General features: G+C 45.2%; 1 protein-coding gene across 3 annotated transcripts in view; it reads left to right on the forward strand.

The window, feature by feature from the left end:
* Positions 1–13,756, forward strand: part of myom1b (myomesin 1b) — a 197,267-nt gene that overhangs the window by 25,140 nt on the left and 158,371 nt on the right. For all 3 annotated transcript variants that reach the window (XM_085992788.1, XM_085992786.1, XM_085992787.1), the window contains one exon: positions 9,726–9,818. In XM_085992788.1, the coding sequence (XP_085848914.1) occupies positions 9,726–9,818 (93 nt within the window). The remainder of the gene's footprint in view (positions 1–9,725; positions 9,819–13,756) is intronic.

The following is a 13,756-nucleotide window of genomic DNA, read 5'->3' on the forward strand; positions in this document are numbered from 1 at the left end:
GGTAACCAGAGGACACAGATCATAGAATCATAGAAACTTACAGCACAGGAGGAGGCCATTTGGCCCATCGTGCCTGTGCCGGCTCTTTGAAAGAGCAGTCGTGCTTAGTCCCACAGCCCCGCATTTTGTCCGTAACCCTGTAAGTTGCTCATCCTCAAGTGCCTGTCCAACGCCCTTTTAAAATTATTTATCGTATCAGCTTCCACCACCTTTTCAGGTAGAACGTTCCAGATCCCGACAACTCTCTGAGTAAAAAAACTTCTCCTCATTTCCCCATTAGATCTTTTTCCAATGATTTTGAAACTATGACTTCTAGTTACACGCCTTTGAAGTTTGCTGACAAATTTGCTCATCTATCTCCTTCTCACTGTTTGGAGCTCTTTAAAAAACACCCAACAATGTAACAGCTCCCGCTCTGATCCTCAACTCAAGCCAAATAGATTCAGCTCTAGAAACATCCAGTATATCCTTTCTATTTAGAACTGTAACATCATCTTTAATCAATACAGCCAGGCCCTCTCCTCTTTTTCCTTCTCTATCATTCCTGAATACTTGGTAACCAGTAATATTAAGAACCCATTCCTGGCCTTGTTTGAGCCATGCCTCTGTTAATGCAACCATGTTATAATCCCTTGTAGCCATTTGTGTCTGCAGCTCACCAACCTTATTAGTTACACTACGGACATTGATGTACATGCAATTTTATACCTCCTTTGTCACTTTTGCCGTTTTCCTCAGTCTGGCCCCTTGCAATTTTTGGGATATTTCTAATTTTACTTTTGTTTAAATCTCTCTGTCCTCTGATCTCATTTCTGCTATTTTCTGATTCCCCTCCCCCAGCCAAATTAGTTTAACGCCTCCCCAACAGTACTAGTTTACCTCTCAGCTGTAAAATAATTGGTAAAAAAGCCAGGGGGGAGATGAGGAGAATTTGTTTTATGCAGCGAGTTGTTAGGATCTGGAATGCACTGCCTGAATGGGTGGTGAAAGCAGATTCAATAGTAACTTTGAAAAGGGAATTGGATCTCTGCTTAAAAAGGAAAGAGTTACATGGCTATGGGGAAAAATGCAGGGGAGTGGGACTAATTGGATAGCTCTTTCAGAGAGCTGGCACAGGCATGATGTGCCTTAAGGCGTCCTTCTGTGCTATATGATTCTCTGATTCTATGTGGTTAATAATAGCCTCAGTTCTTTTTGGCAAACGTGGATTAAATGTGCCAATAGTCTCCTTCCACTTTTAATGCTATGCTGCATATAATCTATGAGTTGAGAAGGAGTTTTAGTGAAAACTGATTCTTTAATTCCAAATCGTATAACTTGACTAAACATTTATTTCAAAACTCATCTTTCTATTGAACCAGTTCATTAATGAACTCATTAATTTTGTTGTATTGATTACTTTTTAGATTTTTCATTTTCCAGTCTCCCCACTGACACTAACACTAGGTGCTCAACATTGGTTCATCTGGTATCTTTAAATTTCATAAGCACACATGAATTTTAAATGTTCTTTTTTGTAGTAGCTTACAGTACTCTTCTAGATCAATAATCAATGAAATCTGACTTCAATTATTTATCAAAAATATCATGATATCTGTATATGTTGAGAGAATAAGTAATCATAGAATAGAATCATAGAATTTTATGGCACAGAAGGAGGCCATTTGGCCCATCGTGTCTGTGCCGGCCGAAAAGGAGCTATCCAGCCTAATCCCACTTTCCAGCTCTTGGGCTGTAACCTTGTAGGTTACGGCACTTCAGGTGCATATCCAAGTACTTCTAAACTGTGATGAGGGTCTCTGCCTCTACCACCCTTTCAGGCAGTGAGTTCCAGACCTCCACTACCCTCTGGGTGAAAAAAGTTCTCCTCAATTCCCCTCTAATCCTTCTACCAATCTCTGCCGCCCCCCACCCCCCGTTTATTGAACTTTCTGCTTAGGGAAATAGGTCCTTCCTATTACTCTATCTAGACCCCTTATAGTTTTATACACCTCAATCAAATCTTCCTCAGCCTCCTCTGTTCCAAAAAAAACCAACCCCAGCCTATCCAATCTTACCTCATAGCTAAAATTCTCCAGTCCTGGCAACATCCTCATAAATCTCCTCTGTACACTCTCTAATTAATCACATCTTTCCTATAATGTGGTGACCAGACTTGTACGTAGTACTCTAGCTGTGGCCTAACTAATGTTTTATACGGTTCTAGCATAACCTCCCAGCTCTTATATTCTATGGGGGAGAAATTCAGTTGGTAGCGCCACCGATTAACGCCTAAAGAGGTCGAGAAGTGGGGCGCTAGCCAATTTCCAGGCAGGCGCAGGGTGCCTAACGCCTCGCCCCATATTGCCCATGCATTTAGCGCCGGTGCAAACTCGTAGCGCCCGCCCATGGGCGCAGGCAGATTATGACGTCATTTCAGTGTGCAACGCCTTTTGTGCACCCCGGATCGGAAATTCAGTGGCGCCCCCCTCCGCAGTGCCTGGCGCTATTAGTGACAGCTTACAAGGAACCTTACCCAATCGCTCTCGATCTGGGGGGGGGGGGGGCGTTATTTAAAGGGGACTGGTGTGGTTTAAAAACGGCAGCCATTTCTGGAGCACAACTTCTTCCTGAGTTACAAAGAGTTGCTGAGCTGCACACAGAGAGCCTTTTGACCACTGAGCCCACACAAGCAGAGGAACTTCAGCCTTCTGACCATCGTCTTGCTGCTGGTGAGCTTTTACAAAGGGGACACTTCCTGTGCGCGCTTATTATGGGGGCTGCATTGGAGGGGAACGTCCTGCTGCAGCATCATCTAGAAAGGGTACTGAGACACAGGGAGAGGGGGCCGGCCATGGCCAGATGGAGGAGGGCCAACAGACGTCACCACACCAGACCTTACGCTGCCAGGGTTTTCCGACAGCAGTTTTCCTACATGAACATGTCGGAGGAGCAGTGTCTCAGAAGGCTGCGCTTTAGAAAGGAGGTCGTGAGTGAGCTGTGCCACCTGCTTCGGACAGATCTGCAGCCTCAGATAAGGTGCAGGACATCTTTGTCGGTGGCTGTGAAGATGACTGTTGCCCTGAACTTCTACGCGACCGGCTCTTTGCAGTCCGCATCTGGGGACATAGCCAGCATCTCACAGTTCGCGGTGCATTGCTGCATCCGTCAAGTGACTGATGCCCTGTTTTGAAGGAGGTGGCAGTACATCTCCTTCCCAATGACCCTGGACAAGCAGTGGGAGCGCGCAGAGGGCTTCGCAGCAATTGCGGACTTCCCCATGGTGCAGGGTGCCATTGACTGCACGCACGTGGCTTTGCGGGCACCTGTTTTCAATCTGGAGGAGTTCCGCAACTGCAAGGGGTTCCATTCCTTGAATGCACAGCTGGTCTGTGACCACTGACAGCTGATCCTCGCAGTCAATGCGCAGTTTCCAGGCAGCAGCCACGATGCCTTCATCCTGCGCCAGACTTCTGTTGCTGACCTTTTCGAGGCCCCGGCTCACCCAGAAGGCTGGCTTCTTGGGGACAAGGGCTATCCTCTGTACCCATGGCTGATGACCCCACTCCGGATCGCCAGAACCCCTGCTGAGGAAAACTTCAATGCAAGCCATCTGGCGACGAGGAACATTGTCGAACACACAATCGGCGTCCTGAAGCAGCGGTTCCGCTGTCTCGACCATTCCGGGGGAGCTCTGCAGTATTCGCCCAAGCGAGTCTCGCACTTCGTCGTTGTTTGCTGCATGCTCCATAACCTCGCCATCCTACATTCCCAGCCAATGCCAGCAGACATTGACGCACCAGCAGAGGAGGAGGAGGAGGAGCAGGAGGAGGACCAAGATGGGAGGGAGGGACTTTCTGGAAGGGCCATGCGTCAGAGGCTCATCAGAAGTCGCTTCTAGGCCCCTCTGATGGAATGCTTGTGGCCATTCCAGGAGCAGGATTGCAGCCGCCCTCATACCCCCAAGCCAGTGAGGGGCAAAAATCATGTAAAAACCAGACTTGGCCTTTGCAAATGAATAAAGTGTTTTAATACAAAGAAATTGCTTCATTTCAACATGAAAAAGGAATAACAACAGAAAGCTTAAAAAACAGAGACACATAATTGCCTCTCCCTCCCATGAGACTGTCCAAAACATGAGGTTCTCCCATGGCATCCTCTATGGCCTTGATTCGACCTCAACAGAGGCTTCATCCCCCCCCTTTACTCTTTGCCCCCGGATGGGGATCCCGGTCTCTTGCGGCTCTGGCCCCTTCCCTCCCTGCAGCTCCTCCTTAATGTGACCCCAGTGGCTGCAGCAAGGCTCGGGGAGGCCTGCTGACTGTCCCTGAGCGCAGATGCTCCTGAGGTGCGGCCTGGACGACCTCTGCGCCTAGAGGGTCCAGCTGCTGACTGCTCCACCTGTGCATGGGTGGAAGCAGTCTGTCCTGCAGGTGGTGGCAGCTGCAGTGGGGAAGTGCCAGTGGTGGCAGCAGGAATGCTGTCATCTTGAGGACAGTACCTCCTTGCTCCAGCAACACACTGGCACTCCCACGTGGCAGCGCTTCAGCATCTGGAGCAATCTGCTGGAGCACAGATTGCTGGCCTGCTGTGGTGCCCTGAGGGCCCCGGGTAATCCTGTCTGAGCCATCGAGGGTGGCAGCAGTCACTGGTCGCCTGGCCTCACTCTGCGAATGCAGGACACCAGCGAGTGATTGCATGGCAGCACTCAGCGCTTGCGTTGCAGGTGCCAGTGCTTCGGCGAAGCCCTGGACAGCCCTTTCCAATGCTGACCCGAAGTCCACCGCACTCCGGGCCTGTGCTGCGCCGATGTCTTGGACACTCCGCGCCAGTGTCCCGATGGTTTCAGACAACCTTCTCCTTGCAGCCATGAGCTCAGTGTTCCTCCCGCCAGCCTGGGCGCTCATTTCTCTGAGGGCACGTACCTCCTCTGCGCTCTGTGCAGCAGCACTGGCAGCCTGACTCGCCCTCCGGGGAGACGCATGCACCCGAGCTTCCCTCACCCCCCTGCGTTGCTGCAGCCAGCTGGTGCCTGGAACTGCCTCCTCCTCAGAGCTGGTCCCCCCTCCAGGGAAGTGGTGCCCCCAGTCTGGCGTTGGGCTCGCTTGCCTGAGGTTGGTTGGGATGGCCCGGCATCCTCCTGGCCGCAGCCTCACCTGGCGATTCACCATCTGAAAGCAGGGAGGTACAGGAGTGGCTTTAGCGTGAGGACAGGGTGGCAGCGAGGGAATCATGCTGGTGGGGGGAGCAATTGGTAGGAGAGAGATCAAAAAGGTGAGAGCCTTACCATCGCTGTCCACTCTGGGGTCGGCAGCTCCAGAGGCGACTGGTCCAGTCAGCCGGTGTCCCACTATCCTCTGCACTCTCAGCTCCAACTTGCTTAGGTTCTGCAGGTGAGGCGGGCCTCCACCGGTGGCCAGCTGCTCTCGGCGGTTCCTCGCCAGCTTCGCCTGCAGGAGAAAGAACGGGAAGTGTTGAAGCATTATGCAATGAGCTGACATTACATGCCCCCCGTGGTAGATTAGCCCTTACATTGTGCAATGAGCTGACATTACATGCCCCCCGTGGTAGATTAGCCCTTTCATTATGCAATGAGCTGAATGTGCGTGTGTGTTTCCTGGAAGGGCCATGGGTGCAGGCAGACAGATGGCCTTTGGGGGTTCGGGCACCCTCCAGCCATTAAGTCAGGTGCAGATGGAGGGATGAGGATGATTGTGGAAAAGGCACTCACCCTGACGACCCGAGTGAGGTCGTTGAACTTTTTCCGGCACTGTACGGCGCTCCTGGCCACCACGCTTCTGCAGGTCACTCTGGTGGCCACATCCCTCCATGCTCGCCGGTAATCTGCATGCTGAGCCCTCCTCCCATCCTCAGGGTAGAGAATATCACGCCTGCAGTCCACAGCGCCTACCAAAGCTTCAAGGGCCTCCTCGGTGAAGCGCTCTGCCTCGCCCTCTCCATGTTTTGACAGGATGGAGCGCCTCAGGTAAGTTAGCGCCGAATTTAAGGCGTGCCAGGAAGTGCTGGGTCTGGTGATCCTACTCAACCCGCCCCTTTAAGAGCTGGCCGGCGCCAGTGTGTCTCGGGGTCAGTGATTATTGAAAGCACCTGCGCTGTGCCCCGCCGCCGCTAAATTGGGTTGCGCCCCTGGGATAGCGCCTTAAGAGCCTCGTGCACCGCCTGATTTAGCGCCGCAATCACCCTCGGGGCGCAACGACCCAATATAGCGCCAGGTGGCGCTAAATTGCAACTGGCGCTAGGCTTTGCGCTTCGCCAGATCTAGCGCCCCAAACAGGGCTATACCCAATTTCTCCCCCTATGTCTCAGTTAATAAAGGAAAGTATCCTGTTTGCCTTCTTAACAGCCTTATCTACCTGTCCAGCTACCTTCAGGGATCTATGGAAATGCACTCCAAACTCCCTCTGTTCCTGTACACTTCTCAGTACCCTACCATTTATTGTGTATTCCCTTGCTTTGTTAGTCTTTCCCAAATGCATTACCTCACACATCTCCAGATTGAATTCCATTTGCCACTTTTCTGCCCCACCTGACCAGTCCATTAATATCTTCCTGCAGTCTACAGCTTTCTTCCTCACTATCAACCACACAGCTAATTTTTGTATCATCTGCAAACTTCTTAATCATGCCTCCTACATTGACATATACCACAACAAGCAAGGGATGTAGTACTAAGTCCTGGGGAACCCCACTGGAAACAGCCTTCCAGTCACAAAAACATCCATTGACCATTACCCTTTGCTTCCTGCCACTAAGCCAATTTTGGATCCAACTTGCCACTTTTCCTTGGATCCCATGGGCTTTTAATTTTCTGACCAGTCTGCCATGTGGGACCTTGTCAAAAGCCCTGCTAAAATCCATGTAGACTACATCAAACGCGTTAGCATCATCGACCCTCCTGGTTACCTCCTCAAGAAATTCAATCAAGTTAGCCAGACATGCAAAGTAATGCAGGGTGATGTAAAGACAAAAAGAATTCACAAATATAACCATGAATTTGAAGAACAAATTGATTCCGTGCTTCCCAATGTTGCAAGGTGAATTCATTCTCCATATGCACCGCTCCAAATTTATTTATTTACAGTAATAAACAGACATATAAGTTACTGGTAATAAAAATGATGGCAATTCTTATGACTCCTAGTGATCTGAGATCAAGTAGCATTAGTCTTAAAACTACCTGTTGCTCAGAAGTTTGAACACATGATATAATGTTAAAATAAACTAGTAGGTCTCCCTAGATGTTGCTCACAGAGTTCAGGGCATGTGCTGAGGAGCAGAGCATTTGGCGTTACCTACCACGGGATGCCAGGAAAACAAAATTTGAGCTATTGGCATACTTTGTATCCTCTGGACCTGTCCTTTGTGCATGTCAGGCACTTTCTATACTCTACGGTTATATTGGACACATACCGGCTGCAAAACTTTTAATTATACTTCCAGATCTCACATAATGCTGCTAATGGATAGTTTGGGGTCTGGAGCACAGTTGTGATGTTTTGCTGCTAAATGGAATTTTGTTTATCCTGGCCCGTCCCTTTAAAGTCACTGCTCAGGTACTTCCTGCGGGAAACTGATCTAACTAGACATATTCTGAGGTGAGTTAGAAGCTAATTGTGTAGAGAAGTTTCAGTAGATTGCCAGCTGGCTGCAGATCTCCAACTACTGTCCCCTGAGGAGAGGCCAGCTTGTCAAGGTCAGAAAAAAACAGCAGGAAATGATTGTCTCTTTCTCCTTTTTATACAAAAGATATCTGAAGTATGATGTACGCATATTAGATTCAAGACTTTTACAGAGATTGATTTATATTTCACATTGAATGTACAGCATTGTGCAGTACAGATTGAGCGTCCAAAATCCAAAGTTCCAGAATCCAGAATGTTCCAGAATCCGAACTCCAGGACGATTGGTGGTAGGGTCGTCCGGAATCCGTAAAATGTTCTGGAATCCGGACACCCTGTTTCCGCCGCCAGCCGGGCCCAGGCATTTCCGGACTCGGAACGTGTTTCTGATGTCCGAAGTCCGGAAACGCCATAGCCCAGGTTGCGATATTTCCGGATTTCAGACATCAGAAACACGTTCCGAAGTCCAGTAACACACGAAAACCGGCTTGGCCTCGGTCCCGAGGTTGCCGGATTCAGGACGCTCAATCTGTATCACAAGCAACATGTTCATAATATCGTTTTTACAGAATACGGAGGCAATAGGAATTTTGAAAAGAAATTAACCAAATTAAGAACGTTAAATGACTTAGACACTGGTTAATTTGAACATAATAATAGAAAGCATTGGTGAAAATGTGATGCCTAAATTGTACTGAAATTATCTGAGTAATGATGTGGAATGGTTTTTGTTCTAGGTTAAGGTACCTGAATGGAGACAGTAAAGTAGTAAAAGTAATCAAAATGATAGCCCTTTGTGAACATTCTTGCCGACTCTTGGTTTGACATCCTCGGCTGCACAACCTTTAATCTCCCAGCTTCACAGTTACAGGCAGCTGAATAATCTAACTAGTCCTCTCTTGTGAGCATGTTTGCTGGAAATGGGCTTTAACTGTCAACTACAGTTGTTGGCACCAAAATGTCCTGTCATAAAACAAGCTTTGAATTTGACATTCAGAATAAACAGATCAAAAGATGCCGCTTGGCCTTTAACATTCGGCCTAAATTCTTTAAAAATGCTAGGATAATACGACTACTTGAAACAACAGAGGGAGATTTTCAAGTCAGGTCCAAAACAGGCGCGATATCAGCTACAGTGCCCACTCAAGGCCACAGTTGGGAGATCCAAACCATTTTCAGGTTCAGGCCTCATTTAAATTTTATTGGTAAATTGCTAAGAATTCAAAATTGTTAGGAATTCCAGATGTAAAAATTAGAAGTGCTTCTGCGATCCCACATTCCCAGTAGGAAGCTGCGCTTGCAGGATGTGTGATTTGAATCTCTGATCTGCAATCCCTGTGAGCATGGCTGTTGGTAGCGAAGGGTCACAGAATCACCCTTATTGAGTTTTTGTTTCTTTCTATAGAAGTTGTCCTGTCTGCTGACTAATTCTATTCCATATAGCTAAGTGTTGCACATTACTTTAAATCCAACAACAACAACTTGCATTCATATAGCACCTTTATTGCAGTAAATGATCCCAAGACTCTTCACAGGAGCAGTATCAAACAAAATTTGACACCGAGCCATATAAGATATTAAGACAGGTGACCAAAAGCTTGGTTAAAGAGGTAGGTTTTAAGGAGCATCTTAAAGGAGGAATGAGAGGTGGAAAGGTTTAGGGAGAGCTTTCCAGCACATGGCCACTAATGGTGGAGAGAATAACTCCCTTTCCAGAACAAGTGTGCTCGTTTCTCATTTCCATTTTCCACCCCAGCTATCCTTGTGTCCTGTCTGATTGAAACTGCCAGTTTGCTGGTCAGTTCAATGTTGTGGGCCAGTGCCCACTATGACCTGGATTGACATTGCCTGAGCATATTTCACATAGTATTTAGCAGAAAGTTAATAGAAGACATTTCTCAATAATACCATGTTACTGAGCAGTACTGGAGAACATCTTTATTTGATTTATTTTGAGGAATTGTGTTGATGTACATTTTATTTTTGGATTCAGTACAGTTTACTTGCATATGTTATGTCCGTAACTGGAAAAAATATCATTGCAAAGCAGCAGCGAAACTTATCATGTTTAAATATTTAACTCCCTTTTTTATTTCTGACACTCAGGTACAAAAACAATGTGCCCATCAATATCCACACGGATCCTGGAAAATATGTTCCCAACAGTAAATTTGGTGTTCATTCCTTGGAAATTAACAAGTGAGAAGTTGTTTTCTTTCTTCAATCTAAGATCAATTAGCTTGAGTTAAAAAAGGAAATAATGTTGGTAGTTCTGCCTGTGATTCAGGAACACAACTGCAGGGTGACTCAGCCACTAATGGAGGTGGAAGATTATATCTACCAGGAGTCCATTAGCTGTCAGATGTGTTGTTTACAGAGTCCTAACACCTGTACTTTTGTTAACAATTTATTGATGTTGCACATTTTGTTAATGAGCACTATTCACTGGGATAGATGGGAGTGAGATAATCAATTTTTCTCTCTCTTTTTTCTCTATCGTTGTCAATTGCACATACCAAAGAATAATGGGCCAGAATTTGCTGTAGCAGTGCATTTAACAGTGTCTGCCGTTAGTTAGACTTGCCCCTGCATCTTTCAACTCAAAACAATTTTGCCCACAAAGTTGCTGAAAGTGCGAGCTGATAACAGCGCAGGGAGGGAAATAGTGCATCTGGGACCTGAGTGAACAGGTCAAACAACTGTATATCTCCTTAACCAATGAGATTTAAGGAGTGGGAAATAAACAGAGGAAGGACTGAGAAGGAGGTTGAATTAAAATGAGTGAATTCAATGTCAAATCAGGTACAGAAAGAGAAATAAAGAAAGGGACAGAAAGATTGGGTTAAGAGAGAAAAAGAAAAAAGAGACAAAAAGGAAAAGTAAGAAGAAGAAAAAATTGACAATTTTTAAATCTCTCTGAAAAATTCAAAGCTTAAAGGAATGAGGCTCTACACTTGTAATAGTTAATTTTCAGTTATAGAGAGGTTAACTGGCAGTCATTAACAATTATCCCGTCATTAAAAGTGCACTTACTAGCCCTAAATATCTTCATATCTCGTATCTACTGTGCAAATATAGCAACTTCATGACATTCAATGCATGTTGATGGTGAGGCAGGCAGTGAATTGCCCTTTTCACAAAGCTAACGGCAGAGTGGCGCAACTCAGACAGCAATTTTTGGATATTTGCATTTGCTCCTTGCCTGAAGTTGCTGTACAATTTACACATAAACAATGGCGAGCGCCATTAGCCTCACTATTATTTTGACAGCAAATTCTGGCCATTGAAAAGTTAATAAGCTGTTCACGAAATTGCGAATGACGCAAGTGCTGTATTTGTATTTCACGTTGAGGTAAAACTGATAATTGCTCTGTGGTACTTGGCGGGCGATGTACCTCCTGCTTTTACAGGTGACTTGTTCACCTGCTTTCCAGGTTGAACAAAGGATGTTTTCCAAACCCTCACATGTTGCGAGGTACCTTAATGTTTGTAAATATAACTTTGAAGTTTTGAGTTTTCTTTTGTATGGTATTTAAATTTTCTATAAGTTTAAGAAATACTTTTGGCAAAATTAATAAACATCATCTTAAACTTACAATAAATGAATATTTAGATCATTAAGTGATAATTCTGAATGGTTTGATCAATTTTATTTTACCAACAATTCAGGTGCTCATATTTAGCAGCTTAATTTGGGTGGGCGCTACAAATATAGAAGAGGGAAATAGAAGATAGATCATTTTACTCGAGTGAGTTAGAAAAAAACTTCCTTAAGAATGGAACAAAGTGTTCGATTTGAGGAGAATGAAAATTCAATAAAATAACATTTTATTTATTTTTGATTTTGTTTTAATAGGGACATTACAAGTACAGAGCATGTTTCAGTATTCCCCATTCTGTTATGTGTTGATTCCCGCCTCCCTTCAGGCTTATCACCAGTATTTTGAAATTCTCCCGGTATTAATGTAAATTTTTTTAAATTCGCAGAACAGTCACGCCCCCAGATATTACTCCTTTCAGGAATGAGTCAAGTATGAATATTTGTGTGACTTCATAGAAAGACTATCAGACCTTTCTATGCTCCAAATTTGGTGCCAGCTGCTGTTCAGAAAGAAACACATTCAATTCCATAAGAGGCAGCCCCTAAGTGTTGTGCTACTGCTATAAAGTACCCGAATATGACAGATTTATGGGAGAAGGGAAGGCAATTGAATTGTTGTTGTGACCAACTATGTCACACTGCAATATGTTAATATTGTCAGTACCATGACCTCAAGTGAGATGGAAGTTCTGCCCCATTCAGTTCCTATGGCACAATGTAGAACGACATTTCATGCTTCTTTAATTCAAAATTACTGAGGTTTTTGAACCGTGAGTGCTCAGAGACACAAAGCTGTAAGGGCAGTGAAGGGAAATGATTGAAAGTCCCCCACTCCATCTTGTGAAAAACAACTGCATGAAAGAGTATTTATATATCACACTGAATGGCCAAACGATGTCTGATGTTAGCAAATGCAGCCCATTAATTACAACAGGAAATATTTCTGAAATGGACACCTCAGTGAATACAGTAGCAATAAGATATATCAGCTATAAATATCACTACATGACTCAGTTTAAGCATAGTGGGAATTCTTCAATCTATGGCCACGGTCTGCTGGCTGGAAAATCATGGAAAGCAACAACCATTGTGTAAATTTAATAGTGGGACAGATCCTGAGTATTATTTTTTATATTCTAGGAATAAAATAATTTACTGTATAGCATTTTCCAATAGTACAGTTCATTAATTCATGCTGGCACTTTCAGGTCACAACTTAATTAGAACTGCTAAGCTAACACTTTGCAGTCATACGGTGCAGGAATCTATTATCACCAGTTTATAAACAGCTGAATGTTAGCATCAAAACTACAGAACTGTCCTGTTTGTCTGATCAGAGACGATTCACTCGGTTGATTCCGGAGATGAAGGGGTTGTCTTATGAAGAAAGGTTGAGCAGGTTGGGCCTATACTCATTGGCGTTTAGAAGAATGAGAGGTGATCTTATTGAAACATATAAGATACCGAGAGGGCTCGACAAGGTAGATGCAGAGAGGATGTTTCCCCTCGTGGGGAAATCAAGAACTCAGGCGCATAGTTTCAGAATAAAGGGTCGCCCTTTTAGAACTGAGATGAGGAGGAATTTCTTCTCTCAGAGGGTCATAAATCTGTGGAATTCTCTACCCCAGAGAGCTGTGGAGGCGGGGTCATTAAATACATTTAAGGTGGAGATAGACAGATTTTTGCAAGATAAAGGAGTGAAGGGTTATGGAGAGCAGGCAGGGAAGTGGCTTTGAGCCCAAGATCAGCCATGATCTTATTGAATGGTGGAGCAGGCCTATTACTGCTCCTATTTCTTATGTTCTTAAACCTGCTTCTTTCTGGTTTAGGCAATGCTCATTCAGCTGTAAAGTTATTACTTTTAAATGTGTTAATTGATTTTCCTTGTCATTGGTTCTACTTATAATGTACTATCAGTTCCTAATCACATCTCTGCCAATTCATGTTGTTTATTGTATTTCTGCACAATTAACTTGCATTTGTCTAGTCCCAAAGTACCGTTGAAATGTAGATACTGTTATAATGTAAGGAAACACAACAGCCAATTTGCACACAGCAAGGCCCCTCAAACAGCAATGAGATAAATAAGCAAATAATCTGCTTTAGCAATGTTGGTTAAGGGCTAAATGTTGGTTAGGACACCTGGACAACTCCCCTGCTGTTCATCACATAGTGCTATAGGGCTCTTTACATTGATGTGAGTGGACAATACGGAACCTTGGTTTAACGTTTCATCTGAAAGACGGCACCTCTCATTGCATCACTCCCCCAGTACTACACTGAAAAGTTAGGCTAGATTATGTGCTGAAGTCTCAGAAACTGAGAAATGAGAAAGCTTTTTTTAAAATTCGTTTATGGAATGTAGACGGCACATCCCTAATTGCCCTTGAGATGGTACTGCAGGCCCTCCTCCCCTCCTTAAAGGGGAGGGGCCTTGTGCAGCGCGACCCGGGGCCCAGCTGGGCCACCAGGGATCGGAGTGCCGGCAAAAGAGCCCGGCACTCAAGAGAAATGCCGGGCTCATGGAACGCAGCCG

The sequence above is a fragment of the Somniosus microcephalus genome, chromosome 7 (genome assembly GCF_052327205.1).
Source record: "Somniosus microcephalus isolate GS21.2 chromosome 7, FLI_Smic_1.0, whole genome shotgun sequence".
Classification (NCBI taxonomy): Eukaryota; Metazoa; Chordata; class Chondrichthyes; order Squaliformes; family Somniosidae; genus Somniosus; species Somniosus microcephalus.